Source organism: Oryza sativa, chromosome 12 (assembly GCF_034140825.1).
Source record: "Oryza sativa Japonica Group chromosome 12, ASM3414082v1".
Classification (NCBI taxonomy): Eukaryota; Viridiplantae; Streptophyta; class Magnoliopsida; order Poales; family Poaceae; genus Oryza; species Oryza sativa.
This window is the reverse complement of record NC_089046.1, coordinates 27,136,927-27,155,117: the sequence shown is the minus strand read 5'-3', so window position 1 is coordinate 27,155,117 and position 18,191 is coordinate 27,136,927. Positions and strand designations below refer to the sequence as shown.

The window sequence follows — 18,191 nt, the reverse complement described above, 5'->3', positions numbered from 1 at the left end:
TTAAAATTTAATTAATCGTGTATTAATAAATTTTCTTGTTTTACGTGTGACTTAATCTTCAATTTCATCGGTTTTAAACACCACCTAAAATGGTAATCTGGTTGAGTCTACTAAAAGATAGGATCAAGATTAGTGAAAACGGCGCGATTAACAGACTCTAACTAACATACTAATCAACCAGATTAATCAGGATTATCCAAAAAGCAGTTAATAAAGAATTAATTAATTGGTAATATTCAAAACAAAAAATAAGTTGGTGAAGTGAAATAAAACGACAGCAAGGCAAAACCGGCCTGTGGGGCCCACTTGTCCGATACCTCTGACCCCCAGAATAAAAACAAAAAAAAACATATACAATTAATAACAAAATAAACAAAAATATAATAATAAAATAATTAAAATAGAAAAATAAAAAGAAACCTCCCCTATTAATTTGGTCGTCTTCCTCCTCCTCACATCACATGCATCTCTCCTCTCCTCTCCTCTCCTCGTATATTCCTCCATCTCCTCCTCCCGTCCCAATCTCCAATCTCCAACCCTCGCAATCCCAAATCCCAACCCGACCCCGACACAGATCCTCTCCGCTAATCCCAATTCCGCCGCCAAAATCCACCCTTGCGCTGTCCCCCCCTCGCCAATTCGATCTTGATTTTGATTTGAGAAAATCGCGTGTTCTTTTGGAGGGAAGAGAAGATTTGGGAGTTCTTTTGAAGGGGGGGGGGGTTGATGGTGGCGAGGATGTGGCCGTGGCCGCCTCCGGCGAGGAAGTTCCGTGTCAGGCTGGTGGTGCGGCGGGCGGAGGGGCTCACGGCGACGGCGACGGCGACGGCGAGCTCGTCGCCGGTGGCGGAGGCGAAGGTGGCGGTGGAGGTGAGGTGGAAGGGGCCCAAGGCGTCGCCGCTGGGGTCGCTGCGGCGGGTGATGCACAGCAACCGGACGCGGCTGGAGTCGGCGGCGGAGGCGGCGGTGGCGTGGGAGGAGGAGTTCGAGAGGGTGGAGACGTTCACGGCGACGTCGCACCGCAAGTCCGGCGCCGCCTTCCACCCGTGGGACCTCGCCTTCTCCGTCTTCGTCAATGTGAGCCACCGTCTCTTCTTCTCACTCTTCTCCTCTTTCTTGGTTTTGCCTCCTTGACGCGTTTCAATTTTTTAGATAGAATAAAATTTGTTCTTGTTTTATTGTTTGATTGGTTGTGTGAAATAAAAATAATGAAATTTTGCCTTGAATGGGATTTTCATCTAGAATGGACTTTTTTTTTGTGTGTTTCATTGTTTGGTTGGTTGGTTGGTTGGTTGTTTGTGTGAAATAAAAAGAGTGAAATTTTGCCTAGAATGGGATTTTCATCTAGAATGGAGGGTTTTTTTTTTTGGGGGTTTCATTGTTTGTTTGGTTGGTTGGTTGTGTGAAATAAAGAGGACGAAATTTTGCCTTCAATGAGCGCTTTTGGTTTGATTGGATGGAACAATTGCTGTTTGTCATGTTAGTTTTCGTCCAATGATCAATTTAATCTGTTTTGCTTTGGTTGTTTGAATGATTCTTGCTGATAATTTTTTATCTTATCATTCATGTCACATTGACAGCGAAAGTTTTGACTTTTCTTTTGAAAAAGTCAAGTCTCATTGGTTTATTGGTAATTCCCTTCAATTCGCTTGGATCTAACAGAACCATAAATAATATTAAATTGGTTTTATTTTTTACCAGTCCTCACTGTAAAAAACATGATGATTTAAGGAGCTTTAAAGAAACAGTGTTGCATGCTATTGGTTTATATTGGTGGTTGGTTTTGGCTTTGTACCTTTCTTTGGCGATGATATGATGGTTGATTGGTTGGGTTCTTACATTTTTTTTTTGTTGGCGATGATTAAGTTATCAGCAAATTGTTGTGGCCAGAGTGTGGATTTATTGGACGTGCCTTGATCATTATACTTTTACATGACAACCTCAAACAATTAAACATTTCAAGCTAGATCGTTTCTGTTTTAAGAAAATGAGTTATTTGAATGTATGGTAAGTACCTCTCGGATCAACAAACAATTATGCTACTTATTTAATAGCTTGGCTAGCATAATTTAGGTTCAATGTATCAGAAAGCATATAACTGTTTTATCCGTTTAGAAGTTTTGACGGCAAATCAGGAAATGCCAAAAAACATCTACTTATTGTTCTGGAAACAAAAGGTGAAATTAGCCAATCATGAATTGTGAAGGATTATTGTCTTTTCCTGTGCCAATTTTTATTATGATGCAATTACCGTTTTGTCGTGTTCGATTCGACTGATAGGCGAGATTCTCATTTTGTCGCGTTGTTTGCTTTGGATATATCGTCATTCGTGTTTCAATATTATTTGATCTCTGCTGACAAGAGAAAGAAACAGAGCTAAGTTGGGAATTATTACAGCTAACGTAATTTGAGCAAGAATCAAAGCTAAAGTTATGGGTTATTACAGCTAACGTTATTTGAACAAAGCTAAAGCTGGGGGTTATTTCAGCTTTTACATGCTGTTAACCAAACAGTAATCTATATAAACAAGCGGAACAATACTTCTTTTGGCATTCTCCCTTGAGTTTAGTCTAACTTCCTTGGTTTTGCTTTTGTCCTTACAGGATTCAAATAAAGGGCCAAAGGGTGAATTGATTCTGGGTACCGCTTCACTGAACCTAGCAGAGTACACATCTGCTTCTGAAGAAGTCGAGATAATCCTCCCATTGTCGGTGCCAAACGGTTCATCCGAGTCTTCCCCATCACTTCATGTATGTCAGTTATACGATGCTATAAACCAGTTACATTGGAATGCCAATACTATTTTTTGTTTCTGATTCTCCTCAAATGGTCATCCATTACCTGACTTTAATATCCTTTTTTCAGCTCACTTTGAGCCTGGTGGAATTAGGACCTCCTCACCAATCACCTGATGCTTCACAGCGTTCTGCTGTTACCGCTCCATTGTCACCTTCCAGTGGTGACTCTGTTCCTTCCAGCAAAGATGAGGTTTCTTCTGTCATTAAAGCGGGGCTGAGAAATCTAAAAATTCTCACAGATCTAGTGTCGACACGGAGGTCCAAAAAGACTAACCGAGATGATGATGGCAGTGAGGATAAGTGCTATGTTCACAGTGATGGTGCTGAATACCCTTCTGATACTGACTCCCTCGACGAAGATCTAGATGATAGAGAGCGGGATGATGGCTTAGGGGGTTCAACTGTCAGGAAATCCTTCAGCTATGGTTCCTTGCAGTCTGTGAATTATGCCGGTGGCCTACTTTATGCACATGCAAGGATTGATGGAGAGCATGAGGACTGGATATACTACAGTCACCGGAAATCTGAAGCGGGTTATTCTGTAGAGCAAGAGGCCTCATCCACTGCTGAAGAACCTGTGGTTTCAGTATCGCGGAGGAGTCTGCTTCCCTGGAAGAAGAAGAGGAAATTGAATTTACGGTTATTGAAGGTACTGAAGAATAAAGGGGAACCTTTACTGAAGAAGGGGAATGACGAAGAGGGAGGTGATGACATTGACTACGATCGGCGATTATTGACCACTTCTGACGGAAATGCTTTAGAGGTACTTATTTCCTTGATATCTTGTGAAAGAGTCTTTAGTTTCATTTTTTTGTTCATCATATGACATCAATATTGGACCTGTATTATCGTTGGACCATTCATTATTTATAGCATATCATCTTCTCATCTGCAGGGATCAGATAGCTCCATCAATAGTATGGTGTCAATATTTGGTGATGATAATTTTGTAGTTGGGAATTGGGAGTCAAAGGAAGTACTTAGTCGTGATGGCCACCTGAGGTTGTCTACCCAGGTGTTCTTTGCATCAATTGACCAGAGAAGCGAACGAGCTGCAGGGGAGAGTGCCTGTACAGCACTTGTAGCTGTCATTGCAGATTGGTTTGAAGCAAACCAGGATCTGATGCCAATCCGCTCGCAGTTTGATAGCCTTATCCGAGAAGGGTCTCTGGAATGGAGGAAACTCTGTGAGAACGAGACATACAGAGAGCGATTTCCTGACAAGCACTTTGATCTTGAAACTGTCCTTCATGCCAAGATCCGCCCACTCACAGTTTCCCCCAACAGGTCATTCATTGGGTTCTTCCAGCCTGAAAGTACTGAGGATGGAAGTGGATTCGATTTCCTTGATGGAGCAATGTCATTTGACAACATATGGGATGAGATTAGCCGAGCAGCAGAGTGCTCCACTGAAAAACCTACTCTATATATTGTCAGCTGGAATGACCATTTCTTCGTCCTCAAGGTTGAGGCTGGCGCATATTACATTATCGATACACTTGGTGAGAGGCTGTATGAAGGTTGCAGCCAAGCTTACATCTTGAAGTTTGACGACAACACTACAATTCACAAAGTACCTGCTGAAAAGAAAGAAGCCAACCCTGATTCCAGCGGGCGGTTGAAGGATTCGTCAGATAGCTCATCAACTGATCAGGACAGCGGAACTGACACTGAAGAGTGCGAGCTCGTGTCGAAGGGTAAAGAATCATGCAAAGAGTACATCAAGAGCTTCTTGGCTGCCATCCCGATCCGCGAGCTGCAGGCCGACATCAAGAAGGGTATCATAGCATCGACGCCACTGCACCACCGTCTCCAGATCGAGTTCCATTACACCGAATCATGCCCCGAGGAGATCCCGCTGCCTGCTCCATTACCTGCCATTGAAGCTCCCTTTGAGTTCTCCTGGCCTGAGCCGCCTCCTGCCATGGAGGTTACCCTAGCACCCGCAGTCGCCGCCATATAACTCACCATGGAAGTGCCTGCCCTAATGTTTAACATATAGAGAGCCTCTTTTTCAGGGCGAATTGTGAAGTGAACCAGATCAAAGATTTGGCTTCGTTTCTAGTTTGCACTGTTTTTTTGCTGTCTAATTATGATGAACTGACTAGTATAGGTGACCCCCCCTCCCCCCCTTTGGTGTATGTTTTCTACTTTTCTTCACCTTCCCTTCCAGGTTTTAGAGCTTTCATTTTGTAAAGAAAGAAAGGGTGTTTGCTCCTAGTTATCTTCACCTGTGAAGTGGCTTGTGCTCAACTTGTAATCCTTGAACCATATCATTATGTTAATTAAGCCCTTGTTATCTTCTAATACATGTTCCTGCTGGTTTAATCTCACATGTTCATCACAAAGGTTCTGAAATTTTGGACTGAAGAAGCATCATGTGTGAACCAAGGAAAATTTAGTCCTATGAGATGTGAAATACACTGATTGAGCTAGACAATAACACTTTGGGTTTGTGTCCAATGAATTAATGTCTGTCATCTTTGTGATAAAACAAAATCATTAAGATAATGAGTAGTTTAATGTCTCCATCAGTGAAAAGATTTGTTTAGAACCCAACCTTTCATTGTCAACCCCTACCTTTCCGGCGCACGATCGGCACTGACCCGTATTGGGTCGACGCCGATCCACCACAAAACAAGAACGTGTTTTTTTTTAAAAAAAAATAAACACAAAAAATACATCAAAATGAACGAATTATTGTCAAGCAAATATTTCTCATGAATGCGACAGATGAACTGCCAGTGTAGATGAATAGCCGAAAGGGTTCGTACACTGTGTTCTTATGCCTGCTTTGGATGTGAATCCATTTGACAGGTCAATGTCAAACTATGTATTTGTGACCCGTGAAAAACATTAAAATAATTAAGATGCATTTTGGTTTGGCCTAATCTCCAATCAAGGGCCATTTGGCATGGTTTTAAACGCTCTGACATGGAATATAATCCTTCTTTATTTTCGCATTTAAAATTTTCTCTGAATTTTTAAGCTGTAGTATTGTATTGTGCAGAGTGTGAGCTGGCTAATGGCAACTTGGCAGCACTCTCTTCTCTGGTCAACTACTAACTGTGTGCATGCTCGTCAGATGGGCCATAGGTGATCTAATCAAGCAGCAAAGGATAATGTAACATGAAAAGCGAGTGATGCCAGCTTAGTTAATTTACTAATTGGATTCTTAAAGCAAAAGGTGAAGCATTTCTTAATGCAACTAGATCTCAACCTTTCCTGGTCTTTGACCACACCTGCATTATCTCTGAATGATACTCTTCACCACAATCACATCAGGTTAATTTCCATTCAGAAAGGAGGGAACACCTGCAAAAGAGAAGGAAAGTTCAGAGCTTTACCAACCAACATGGTATTGTTGTGTAATCCACACTGGATTTTGCCAAGCAAATTTGCAGTCAGTCTGTAGTACTTGCCACGGCAATTGCTGGGCTTAGAAAAAGTGCAGAGTGCCTTCTTTTTTTGGCTGATGAATGGCTTTTCATTCTGAAAGCTGTTGCTAACCTTATTGGCTTAGGAAAAGTTCAGTGCATTCAGTTCAACACCTACTGTACCATGGCACCTGCAAATGGATTCAGTTCAATGGAAGTAAGTATACATGTGACATGCTTCATTTTAAGTTCATTCTCTTGGAAAAAAGAAGAGCTACCACCAAGAATTCTAGGTCTGAAACTCTGAATAAACAAAAGAATTAGTCAGGATAATCATGGTCAGAGAATATATTCTGAAGATGAAGTTTCAGAAGAAAGTCAGGCACACAGTACACCTCCACAAGAGGGTAGTGGTTTTCTTGTCTGAACCTTATTAATTAAGCTATAACACTTGTATTGGTACACAGATATACCTAAACACAGTATCAGTACAGGGACTGAATGTGACGCAGCATCAGCCTTTGCATAACCATAGATTGAATTGTAGCTGGTAGGACAATTCAATAGAGACATGAGGAACCCTAGCTTTCTTGTGACTACTTGTCCTGAAACAAGATAAAAAAAAAAGTCTGAATTCTGAACCCCCAACACTACTGAGTGTAAAGAAATGAAAGCAACCAACCACTGACCACCTTAGCTTTGCTTTCCCTTCACTTTCAGAGCCTTGCAGTTATCACCCCAAAAAAAAAAGAATGTATGCCGTATCAAACAAACATATACTGCACTGATTAGATGTTTTTTTTTTTGAGAGTGGAAAGCAAGGAAAACTCAAATTACAGCATCCAGATTACAGTCCTCTGATAACAGAGAAAATAAAAAACTCCGGTGCTGACTCTATCCAGCTAGAAGAAGCACGCGTATTAAGGCTTTCCTTAGCCAAACGGTGCGCCATTTTATTTGCCGATCTCCTCGTCCATATGAGTTTGAAATCCTGGAATGACTGGATTCTCCTCTTCAGCTCCTGCACTGATTAGATGTTGTTAAAGCTGTTAATAATGACTGAGGATTACCAGAAATTAGTGTATTTCCTTCAAGCAGTGTCAGTGTGAGTAGAGTTAACTGAAATGAGCAATCATGTTCATGCTCAGTTAATTAGCTGAAATGGTGATGAGCATTCAGAATCAAGCTCTGGCTCATCAGGGTTATGAACTTATGATATGATCATCATCCATATGGTTTGGTTGGTGATCCATCTCTGCTCAGTTAGCTCCCCAATCAGGCTACTTTTCTTAATGCCATTTATTGTTCTTCCACTAAACAGTTCGCCCTAGTCACATCAACATTTTGTAGTAGGTCTGAGCATCCTCCTCTTCATATTGACATAGACATGAAATCAAATGGGCCTGACACTGCACCATTCTGGCCCAGATAATTCCCAAGCCCAACCCACAAGGCCCAACTAACACCAGACAAGTGGTCAACAGTCAAACAACTGAACGTTTATGTCAGAAAAATCTTTTTTATAATAGTATAATAATAATATATTTTTTTATTACGGCACGGGCCACGACGCGCGCGTGCGGGGTGGACACGTGGCCTCCGTCGGCCCACCGTTATCCGGGCCGAGGTCCGCCACGTGGCGTCCGAGAAGGGAAAAAAGCCTCGCGTACGCGGCAGTACGAGGCGCGGATCCCCGTGACAGGTGGGCCCGGCGGCCCATGGGCCCCACGTGTCACTCCCCCCGCGTCGCGTAGCGCGCCCTTTTTCCCGTATCCGCGGACTCCAACGGCTTCCTCTGCAATCCGGTTTGCCGCCCGCCTCTCAGTCCCGCCGTCTCCTCCCCTACACCCGGTCCATGGACCACACACCCACCCCCTGTCTAAGCTACCACTCACACTAGGGTGGGTCCATGGACCGCGTCCACAGAGCCTCTCCTCCGTCCAACGCCGTCAACCTCCCCCACGACGGCCGTCCACGTCTGTCCCGAACCGCCATGAGCACCCACTCACCCAGCCACCCACCCGTAATCCCACTGTCACGTGGGGCCCGCTCCCCCGAGGAAGGCGGTGGGACCGGTCTGTCATTGGGGGAGGGCCGGGGTGGGGAGCTGTCACTTGGGGGTATTATCCGCGCGTGTCCCCTCACGGCCTCCCAAATGGAGCCGTTATTTATAAAAAAAAAGAGGAAAAAAAATCCGAAGCGGATATAAAAATCCCCAAATCCCCACACGTCTATCGTTTCGTTTCCTCTCTCTCCTCGTCTCGTCTCTTCTCTCTCCATTTTTCTCGAAGCGAGAGTGCGTTGCGTTGCGAGCGGGAAGCGAAAACTCGAAACCATGGCCACGGCCGGCGACGAGCAGCAGCAGCAGGCGGCGGCGGCGCAGACGGCGGAGGTGACGGAGGCGGCGGCGAAGGAGGTGGTGTCCGTGGAGATGCCGGCGCCGGAGGGGTGGACGAAGAAGGTTCGAGACGAGATAATAGCTAAGCTTTGGTTTCAACTGCTGCTTTAATTCGGTTGCTGTTTTGCTTTTGTTATGCTTCGCTTCGATTTTGCGTCGAATTGGGGCGGAATTCGAGCGGCTGGGGGGGGGGGGGGGTGTTGGTGGGAGGAATTGAGGGAGTTGGAGGTCGAATTCGAGGTGGATCTAGGGTTTTGAATTTAGGGGTTTGGTGCTTACATCGTTCCATTTTTTTTTTCGGTTCTAGGGTTTGTGCGATTGGGTTCACGTGCTCAGCTACGGAAGATTAAGCTAGGGTTTGTATATCTGTTAGTCACGTGAGTTCGCTGAGCTCGATTGGAGCTGTATCTACACGTCGCGAGCTGGGCGAGCAGTGTTGGAGCTTGTCTGCTATAGTTGGATTACGTCTCACCCACTTCCGCGAGTAGGTTACTTGGTTTGGTGGAGCGTACGCTGTTCGGGTGATTAGTGTTAGAATTGAGAGTTTCCGAGCTCGATTATGCTCTAGTAGGCTGATTCCCAAATTTCGGCTCGTACTGCCGCTCTGCATTACGAGGTGGTTGTATCGTTGGTCGGAATATTCCATGGCGTTGGTTGAGTACTGGTGTGCAGGTCTGCCCCTGTTGGGAAGTGCTTTGCCATTTAGTTTGTTGTTAGGGGATAAGCATATGGGGTACTTCATTAGCGAACTCTTTAACTGTGTAGTATTTGTAGTGAAGCCGAAATGGGAAATGTTCTGCTGCTGTGAGCTGCTGCAATTGCATTTAGTGGGATTAGGGAGTGCACCGAGATCGTTATTCATATTTGTACTTTATTTTGGAATCTGGCAATATCTTAGGTTTAGTTTTAGTATTACTATTAGAGCTTAGCACTGTTAAGGAGGCACTGCTTGAGCAGAGTGATCTGAAAAATGCAAAGCGTGATGTAACAGAGCAGGGCACTGGTGTGTCACATGTTGGCAGTCATTTGTTTCCCTGAGAATATGTTATGTTTGTCTAAAATAAGGTGTCGGTTTGGAATGCTTCTGCTCACTCATCCACTTAGATATTCTCTTTAGCCCTTTTCTATTCCTCTAGGGTCGCATCAGAAAATCCCAGCGACAATGACCTTCTTGAGTTCAGGAACTTGTTAGCTTCTTACTTGATACTTTGTGTGCTTATGGTGACTCGACTCCCTGGATTTTCTACTGGATAAAAGAAGCATGCATAATGTATCAACTAGACTATTCAGTTTAGTTTGGCTGTTTCCCTACCATCTGTTTCTATTTTCCTTGGATAATAACTGTGCTGGGTGATCGAGGTTGCTTGTGACTTGAATTCAGCCAGTAACACCTAAATTTGTCAGGTAGGCCCATTACCTACTTGTTTTGTTAGTTAGTTGGAACTCGACCTATTTTTTTGTGGTATAGTTGGCATTATCTATTATTGCTTACATGGATGGATATTGGAGTTTATTTTTAAAGCAATATAGGTGGGATTCTGGTTGGTGCTTTTGTCATTTACTCATCTATTGCTAAATTTTTGTTTGAAAGGGGAATAAAATGGTTTGCTAAATTTGTGGACATTTGGCATGCTTGCCAAATTAGTGGTTACCTTGTCATTGGTGCTTGTGGTGTTTCTGTTTTTCCACTTCACCAGAAGTTCTGTTTTACAAACTGTTTACATTTATGTGATTTTACTAGAAATTGGTGAAATGCCCCTTGAAAGTGCCATTTTTGAAGTTGGTACAACCGCACAAGCTTAGCAGCGCTAGTCTTTTGTGCTACAAAAGCATTGGTTTTCTTTTATTACATAACTGCAAATGCAGAACATGCTGCCTTCGACATGTCTGTTGCCTTTTGTTATGTTTCACAAATGGAGATAAATCTCTTTTTCCTCATGGCAGAGTTCTTAGTCTCACTCTGTTCTTTTTCTTCATAACTGTGTTTGAAGCCAGTGTCACTTCCCAATACTGAATCTGGGCTTTTTTTTGTTAACTTTGTGTTTTACTGCCTAAAAGGAGCCCTTTTGTGCATACTGTGCATAAAGTAGGGTATTACTGATAAGCAATACCATTAATAGCAGTAACTTGTTGTCCCTAATATTCTGCAGTCATATTCATGTTAAAGTCAACCTGGTTAGTACTTATTGATTCTGTAATGTACTATATCTCTTTAATATACTTTGCTGGAGACAATTAATTGAAGTAACTTGAGAAGTTGAAGCAATATTGCCTATGAAACCAAGTCGAAACACCAAATACCAGTATTAGATTTAGTTTTGTGCAATTCAATCATTCATGGTGAAAGTATTAGTCCATATGATTAATTCTGGAGATGTAAACCATATGGATTGCAGAATGGTTTACCTTTCTGAAACTGTTTATTCAATTAAATTAATTCTTGAATTTGGTCACTTTGGCAGCAGTGTTTGCCAGCTGGCAGTTGTTTTTATTATATATAGTTGGATTTGTATTTTTTTTAGGATCATTTTAAAACAATTTTCTTGAGATTGTCACATTTTACCATTTTATTGTTAGTCTATAATTTCTGTTTAGGCAATAGCCACTAGTTATCCACAGCTTTCACTAGTTTGGTAGAAGATGTCTTAATACAAGCAAGTATCAGTAATTATGGGTGAAGTCGGATTTGGTATTTTGCTGTTGTGCACAAACAAGTCTACGGGATTGTTCTTTATTGGTAGTTGTCTAAGGGCAATGCTAATTCTTTTTGTGGCATTCTTTGTTAACCATGTAACTTCAAAAGTAGTATCAAGCATGCAAGCTTGCTTTGTCTGACAATATTAGGGGGACTTGAATAGGATGCCTGCCTCGTAGAAGGTTGTCGATTCACTATTAAACATTGGATAGCACTAGGATCTGTTTTGTTCAGCAATCTGTTGCTGGGGACATGTTGATGTGTTTATTTTGTTTAATGTTACAAAGAAATGTTTGTAGGCATATGTATTGCATTCATCATTTGATAGCATCAATTAACATCCTTGATTTCTTTCTATTGTAGTTTACTCCCCAGAGAGGGGGGAGATTTGAGATTGTTTTTGTTTCACCAACTGGAGAAGAGATTAAGAACAAGAGACAGCTGAGCCAGTATCTGAAGGCACACCCTGGAGGCCCTGCATCCTCAGAGTTTGATTGGGGAACTGGTACCCACTAGATAAATTTCCTTCTTTAGTGCTGCCTTGAAATTTCACTAGGTTTAGTAGAAATGACGATGACTGCAGCAGTCTCTCTGCTTTATCTAAGAAACACTTGGACACAGGTGATACTCCAAGGCGCTCTGCTCGCATTAGCGAGAAAGTTAAGGCTTTCGATAGCCCAGAAGGGGAGAAGATCCCGAAACGTTCTAGGAACTCATCTGGCAGAAAGGGCAAGCAGGAGAAAAAGGAGGCCACCGAAAATGAAGAAGCGAAAGACGCTGAAGCTGACAAGGAGGCCCCTAGCGAAGATGCTCCAAAGGAGACTGATGTAGAGACAAAGCCTGCTGAAGAGGCGAAGGAGGCCCCTAGCGAAGATGCTCCAAAAGACACCGATGTGGAGATGAAAACTGCTGAAGATGCCAGCAAGACCGCAGACGCCGACACTCCTGCTCCAGCACCAGCCGGAACCGAGAAGGAAGATGCAAAACCGGCTGAATCTGAGGCTGCTCCTCCAGCACCATCGGAAGGAGGAGAGAAGAAAGAGGATGCAAAGCCAGCTGAACCTGAAGCAGCAGCTGCTCCACCAAGCAACCCAACTGAGCCTTCCGCACCCAAAGCTGCTGCTGCTGCTCCAGTAGAGAACTCCGCGGACAAAGGCCCTCACCAGGACAGCCAGCCGCCTTCCGCCGCCGCCCCCGCCAAGGAGTCATCCCCTGTCAACAACGGGCAGCTGCCGGCTGGTGCCTCTGCCGTGAAGTGCACCTGAAGATGAAGATGAAACCCCCCAACGAATCATCATCCTCCTCCCCTTGTCCGTGATGTACGCCTTTTAGGAATCATTCGCATTTGCATTGTGTAATCAAATCGACCAAGGAACTGACGTTGCTGGGTGACAGCCGGTTATTAGGCTCTGCATCAGTTTAGCTTGCTTGTATGTATGGTATGATTGTGGTGTGGCACAGCAACATACATACATACATACGTGTACCCTACCCATCATGCTCATAATATCTCTTATCATGCCTAACTTGCTGTAAGCACATTAATCTTAGGACATATATACCGTCGTCTGTCCGTCCGTCTGTCTGTGTTTGTACCTGTGCTGTATTATGTGTAATGACTTGATTAGCTATCTATGAATAAGGTTGGATGTGGATGTGCATCCTCTTATCCATCCATTTAAGATTATCCATCAACCCATCAGGCAGGGTGGTTTGGATATATTCCCCGGTAATGCCTGTGTAATACTAGTAGTGATGTAATCTAAGTTGTGTCTTGTGTTTGAACATTGTAGATCGATGGTTTGAACGAAATGGAATTTGGGGGAGATTGAATTTCAAATTCGTATTCGAGCCCTTTTCACAGTGTATATGCTCTGCTCTGCTCTGCTTGGTTTACATGATTACATATTACATAATATAAGGCACAATCACTTTTTTAGATGTTTTATTGGATACATGTATTATATTTATTAGGATGATCCAATCTACAAGATAATATTAATTATTTCTTGATCTTTGGGTTAAGGGGGTTGTTCCTTATATTTTGAAATGGAGGGAGTAGTAGTCATGATTGTGTGGGCTGGTCGGCGAGCGAGGTGCGGCAGACGGGGCACGTCGGGTTGAGGCGCAGCCACGGGTCGACGCAGTGGCGGTGGAAGGAGTGCGCGCACCAGGAGAGCACCCGGAGCTCGTCGCCGCCGCCGTACTCGCCGAGGCACACCGCGCAGCTGCTCTCCGCCGCCGCCGCCGTGCCATACACCACCTTGGGCAGCGCCTTGATCGCCGCCTCGTCGAGCCCACCGGCCGCCGCCTCCACCATCACCACGACGCCGCCGCCACCCGCCGCCGCCCCGCCGCCGGCGGTCTCCCGTCGCCGCCGCGGGCACGCCGCTGCGCGCGCACATGTGGAGCATGACGGCCATGGCGACGATGGCACCGACGCTGACGACCATGAAGACGATGGTCATCACCTCCATCTCACCGGCGACGAGCGAGCGAGCTGATCAACTAACCAACCAAGATTCCGGCGATGGATAATTGGAAGAATTAGTAATCGACGATGCGTGCAAGACAGCTCGAGGGTGAGGGTGAGTGGCTGTGGTTGCATTGGGCCATGAAAGTTAGCTGCTCCAGCTACTAGGCAAGTGGAAGAAGAGGAGAGGGAGACTGATGACTAATGGCGAGACACCGACTGTTTTCTGGTCCCTGCGTCTCATGCTACTACTACGTCCTTGATTGATTGGACATTTGTTTGGTTTCCTGTGTGTATTTTTGTGGTAGTTTTGGGTTGGAACAGAATTGGAGTCCTCGTTCATTTGACTGGATTCCTAGGTGTTATGTACTCTCCTTGTTCCAAAATATGTATTTTTGTGGTAGTTTTGGGTTCGAACAGAATTAGAGTCCTCGTTTTTGACTGGATTCCTTTGTTATGTATCTCAAAATATGTATTTTTTTTTATAATTTTGGGTTCGAACAGTCCTAAAATGTATATTTTTGTGGTAGTTTTGGGTTTGAACAGAATTAGGAGTCCTCGTTCTTTGACTGGTTTCCTTTGTTCTTTTCTCTCCCCGTCTCAAAATATGAAAGGTTTTCATTGAATGTTACACATCCTAATACCCTGTTTAGATTTATAGTACTATGATGTGTCACATTCAACCAACCCGCCATAGGGTAAACCACCGTCTCTCAGGCTTCCCCGATGAGTTCTACCATAAACACTACATCTTATATTTTGAGATAGAGGAAGTATTACCCCCGTCCTATTTTAAATGCAGTTGTGGGTTTCCACGTTCAACATTTTTTTCTATTTTTTTAGAGAAGGGTATTTATGAAACCTTATTTTTTAGAGCATGGTATTTATGAAACTTTTTAAACTAGGAACTTAGCCTATCAAATAAGGAACTTAGCCCTCAAATAACCCAATTTGAAATTTGTTTCTATGGAGATTTGAACTCAGGACCTTAGGGTGCTACTCAAGTCACTACAACCACTAGGTTGCTTACCCTTTCACCCACATCCAATGTTTAACTGTCCGTCTTATTTAATTTTTTTATGATTAGTATTTTTATTGTTATCAGATGATACAACATGAACAATACTTTATGCGTGACTTATTTTTTTAAAAAAAAATTAAATAAGACGGACGATCAAATGTTTGATACGGAAAACCTATAATTGCACTTTACTTATTATCTATGCCATGTCTCAACCAACTCATCTTTTTCTTATGCTTATGCTTATCAGCCAAAATTTAAATTTTCAACCTTAAATTTAGAGCTGATTTTGAAGTATTTTCATTGAAGTTTATTTTTCAACCTTTGCTTTTAGATCGCTAAGAACATGCATATAAAAGTTTTATTCACAAATTACTTTTCGTTTATAAATATACCGTTTCTCGCAACTTCTCCTCGGGACATTTAACTTCTTGCCACTCTTAAGATGTGGCAATTAATTATTTATCACTCGCTGTCTATGACATATGGGCTCTCATGTGTCTATAACATGTAGGTTTAATGGCAAATAATTTAACACCACTCATAAGAGTGGTAAATAGTTAATTATTCCCTTCTCGTCTGCGTCACCTGGCTACTTGGTGCCGGTGCCACTCAAAAATGGAAAACAATGCAAAATGATACGCGAGTAGATTTTCCATTTGCACCTGCATTATCTATATAAACCAATCGACCAGCTGTTATGATCTCATCTGCACGATACTAGCATGCACAGAATTCTGCATCCATCGTTAATTTTATTCGCACCAAGCAGTACGTATATATCTGAATCTTCCATTGCATCCTACAGAATCAAGTACACTCTTCAGTACGTACACATATGAATGAAGTGCAGATCCATGCAATGGACAGCTGGGTCCATCGGCCCAGTTATGGAGGGATTCTCAGACCGCCGAGGCAGGGTTACCGTGCTCCGGTGGTAAGCACGGTTACCGCGCGGTAACCACGGTAACCGTGGTAAACCGTACGAAACCGTGTAAAATTTATCAAAATTTTAAATTATTTTTAAAATTTATTTAAATTTAAGGAGGTTACCGCGGTTTTTCTTTTACCGTACCCCGAGGTAAGCCCAGTAACCGCGCGCACTTACTGGCAGTTTTGCAAACCCACTTATGGTGTGTGCCGCCCTGTACATCAAATCCTTCCTCCTAGTCACTGGTCTAATCCAGGGTTTCCCAAACCGCTGGGGCCGGGGTTACCGCGCCCCGGCGGTAAGCACGATTACAGCGTTAAACATGAAAAACCGTATAAAACCGTGCAAAATTTATCAAAAATTCAAATTATTTTTTAAATTTATTTGAATTTAAGGAGGTTACCGTGATATTTTTATTACCGTACCCCGCGGTAAGGGCGGTAACCGCGCGGTTACCGACGGTAGTGTAAACCCTGGTCTAATCGCCTTGTTATCGCTAATCCGACCACCCTTGACTTGCTTGTCCGACCGCTGAATCTCCCTTCTCTAACTGTTATTGAGCGCGGTGTCTGCCTGTCAGAGAAGAAGATGTGTTTATTAAGTGCCTCCAAATAACTGATGTCTCAACTTTCAAACATAAGTCGTACTTCAAGGCGAAACCTATGCCATATGTAGTTTTAACCTTTATATGCATTGTTTTTTAGCCTTAGCGTTCCGCACGATCTTATCGTTTGGACATTATCTTCACCCAAGTCGATTCCTGATCCCATCAGTGACAATTAGCACAAAAACAGAAACAGTATATGACACGTACATGAAACATAACTATAATCCATAAACATTAAGCAACTAACATGAAACACAAATTCAGGCCGTGTTTAGTTCCAAAATATTTTTTTAAACTTCCAACTTTTCCATCACATCAAAACTTTCCTACACACACAAACTTCTAACTTTTACGTCACATCGTTTCAATTTCAACCAAACTTCCAATCACCTCCAAACGTTCAGTAAAAAATCTACCGGTCAGACTACAGAGCAGCCCTATATGACCACACAGGCCGACCACCGTCAGGCTGAGTGGCCCATCAAATCCCTTACATATATTTCACCAAACAAAACACTACTTCACCAGTTTCATTTCCATCATTAGCTTGCATAACTAATTGTTCATCACGAAAACTTTAATCTATACAATGATTTCATATACATTAATCACATATGTCCAAAACACAAACTTAATTAATTACTACTCCCTCCATCCCATAATATAAGAGATTTTAAGTTTTTGGTTGCAACGTTTCACCACTCGTCTTATTCAAAATCTTTTGAAATTATTATTTATTTTATTTGTGACTTACTTTATTATCTATAGTACTTTAAGCACAACTTTTCGTTTTTTATATTTGTAAAAAAAAATTAAATAAGATGAGTGGTCAAATGTTATAAGCAAAAATTTAAAATCCCTTATATTGTGGGACGGAGGGAGTACATATCATCTACTCTAAAGCATTTTCACGATCGATGGCGAAGTTAAAAAAGCATTTTCTCCGTGCTGCATTTTGCAGCAATGCATGGCCACAAACAAATTAAACTCCATTGGGCATTGGCCGGACGCTGTCACGATGGACCACCGGCAGCGGCGGCGGCGGCGGCAGCGCCCCTCGCCGGCGGTGACGACCGGCAGACCGGGCAGGTGGGCCGACGCCGCAGCCACTCGTCGACGCACCGCCGGTGGAACGCGTGGCCGCAGCCCGGCAGCCGCCGGAGCTCGTCGCCGTCCTCGTACTCAGCCAGGCACACCGCGCACCCCGTGCCATCGCCGGCATCAACCGCCGCCGCCGCCGCCTCCTCCGGCACCGCCGCCGACGACGACGAGCAGCTGTACACCGTCGTCGGGTACTCCGCCAGGACGGCCTCGTCCAGCCCCGCCGCCCGGCCGAGCTCCACGTCGTCGATGCTCCGCTGCGACGGTGACCGCCGCCGCCGCCGTCGCCGGCGGTTGGAGCAGGCCAGCATGACGGCGGAGATCGCCACCAGCGCCGCCATGGATGCGGCGATCAGCACGTAATCCTTTGCCATCTCACATCTAAGCTTAAGCTAAGCTAAGCTAGGCTAAAGCTCTCCTCCAATCTTTATACTACGTGCCACGTCTCCGCATCGAGATTCGTGTGACCGGCCGTGCACCGTCCGATCGCATCGAGATTCGTGCCGCGCGAAATGGGTAATCAGATGAGCGCAATTTGGTTTAGTGTCAATACGCGCTAATGACCGGGTTATGTGCCTAATTAGAACCTGTAATTTGACTTTTACCGCTGCGTGTTGTCCGTTGCTTGATGTGCCAGCGATCCTTGGTTCTTTCTGAAAACTTCCTCGTCACCAAGACTTTCTTTTTTATTAATTTATGTTGTCTTTTTTACTTTTTAGCTCGCTAGAGCATAAGGATTTCCCTTTCTGTATTAAATTTCTCTTGTTTTTTTTTGAAGATCAGGACATAT

The 18,191-nt window shown here is 43.7% G+C and overlaps 4 protein-coding genes across 5 annotated transcripts; 2 read left to right on the top strand and 2 right to left on the bottom strand.

Moving 5' to 3' along the window:
• The first annotated feature begins 439 nt into the window (after nucleotides 1-439).
• On the top strand, nucleotides 440-5,105 carry LOC4352816 (uncharacterized). The gene is made up of 4 exons (XM_015765118.3): nucleotides 440-1,077; nucleotides 2,604-2,750; nucleotides 2,866-3,561; nucleotides 3,694-5,105. The coding sequence occupies exons 1-4, from the start codon at nucleotides 727-729 to the stop codon at nucleotides 4,759-4,761; spliced, it is 2,262 nt and encodes a 753-aa protein (XP_015620604.1). The 5' UTR covers nucleotides 440-726; the 3' UTR covers nucleotides 4,762-5,105.
• Nucleotides 5,106-8,411: 3,306 nt separating this feature from the next.
• LOC4352815 (methyl-CpG-binding domain-containing protein 11) lies at nucleotides 8,412-12,945 on the top strand. 2 transcript variants are annotated; one of them, XM_015764400.3, is made up of 3 exons: nucleotides 8,412-8,636; nucleotides 11,644-11,773; nucleotides 11,890-12,945. In XM_015764400.3, the coding sequence occupies exons 1-3, from the start codon at nucleotides 8,511-8,513 to the stop codon at nucleotides 12,531-12,533; spliced, it is 900 nt and encodes a 299-aa protein (XP_015619886.1). In that variant the 5' UTR covers nucleotides 8,412-8,510; the 3' UTR covers nucleotides 12,534-12,945. The 2 variants fall into 2 exon arrangements, with proteins under 2 accessions (XP_015619886.1, XP_015619885.1); XM_015764399.2 differs by having other exon boundaries at nucleotides 11,632-11,773.
• On the bottom strand, nucleotides 12,650-14,302 carry LOC107279782 (RING-H2 finger protein ATL70-like). Its single transcript, XM_015764401.3, has one exon. The coding sequence runs from the start codon at nucleotides 13,586-13,588 to the stop codon at nucleotides 13,334-13,336; it is 255 nt and encodes an 84-aa protein (XP_015619887.1). The 5' UTR covers nucleotides 13,589-14,302; the 3' UTR covers nucleotides 12,650-13,333.
• Nucleotides 14,303-17,313: 3,011 nt separating this feature from the next.
• LOC107277589 (E3 ubiquitin-protein ligase EL5-like) lies at nucleotides 17,314-17,775 on the bottom strand. The gene has a single exon (XM_015764835.2). The coding sequence runs from the start codon at nucleotides 17,773-17,775 to the stop codon at nucleotides 17,314-17,316; it is 462 nt and encodes a 153-aa protein (XP_015620321.1).
• Nucleotides 17,776-18,191: the final 416 nt, after the last annotated feature.

What these genes read in the sequence shown, in the direction of transcription:
- LOC4352816 (XM_015765118.3), top strand. Translation starts at nt 727, where the DNA reads ATGGTGGCGAGGATGTGGCCGTGGCCGCCTCCGGCGAGGAAGTTCCGT. An exon ending in CCTTCTCCGTCTTCGTCAAT is followed by an intron (nt 1,078 to 2,603) that starts GTGAGCCACCGT and finishes TTGTCCTTACAG; the next exon opens with GATTCAAATAAAGGGCCAAA. An exon ending in CTGACGGAAATGCTTTAGAG is followed by an intron (nt 3,562 to 3,693) that starts GTACTTATTTCC and finishes TCTCATCTGCAG; the next exon opens with GGATCAGATAGCTCCATCAA.
- LOC4352815 (XM_015764399.2), top strand. Translation starts at nt 8,511, where the DNA reads ATGGCCACGGCCGGCGACGAGCAGCAGCAGCAGGCGGCGGCGGCGCAG. An exon ending in CGGAGGGGTGGACGAAGAAG is followed by an intron (nt 8,637 to 11,631) that starts GTTCGAGACGAG and finishes TTTCTATTGTAG; the next exon opens with TTTACTCCCCAGAGAGGGGG. An exon ending in AGAGTTTGATTGGGGAACTG is followed by an intron (nt 11,774 to 11,889) that starts GTACCCACTAGA and finishes ACTTGGACACAG; the next exon opens with GTGATACTCCAAGGCGCTCT.
- LOC107279782 (XM_015764401.3), bottom strand. Translation starts at nt 13,588, where the DNA reads ATGGTGGAGGCGGCGGCCGGTGGGCTCGACGAGGCGGCGATCAAGGCG.
- LOC107277589 (XM_015764835.2), bottom strand. Translation starts at nt 17,775, where the DNA reads ATGGCAAAGGATTACGTGCTGATCGCCGCATCCATGGCGGCGCTGGTG.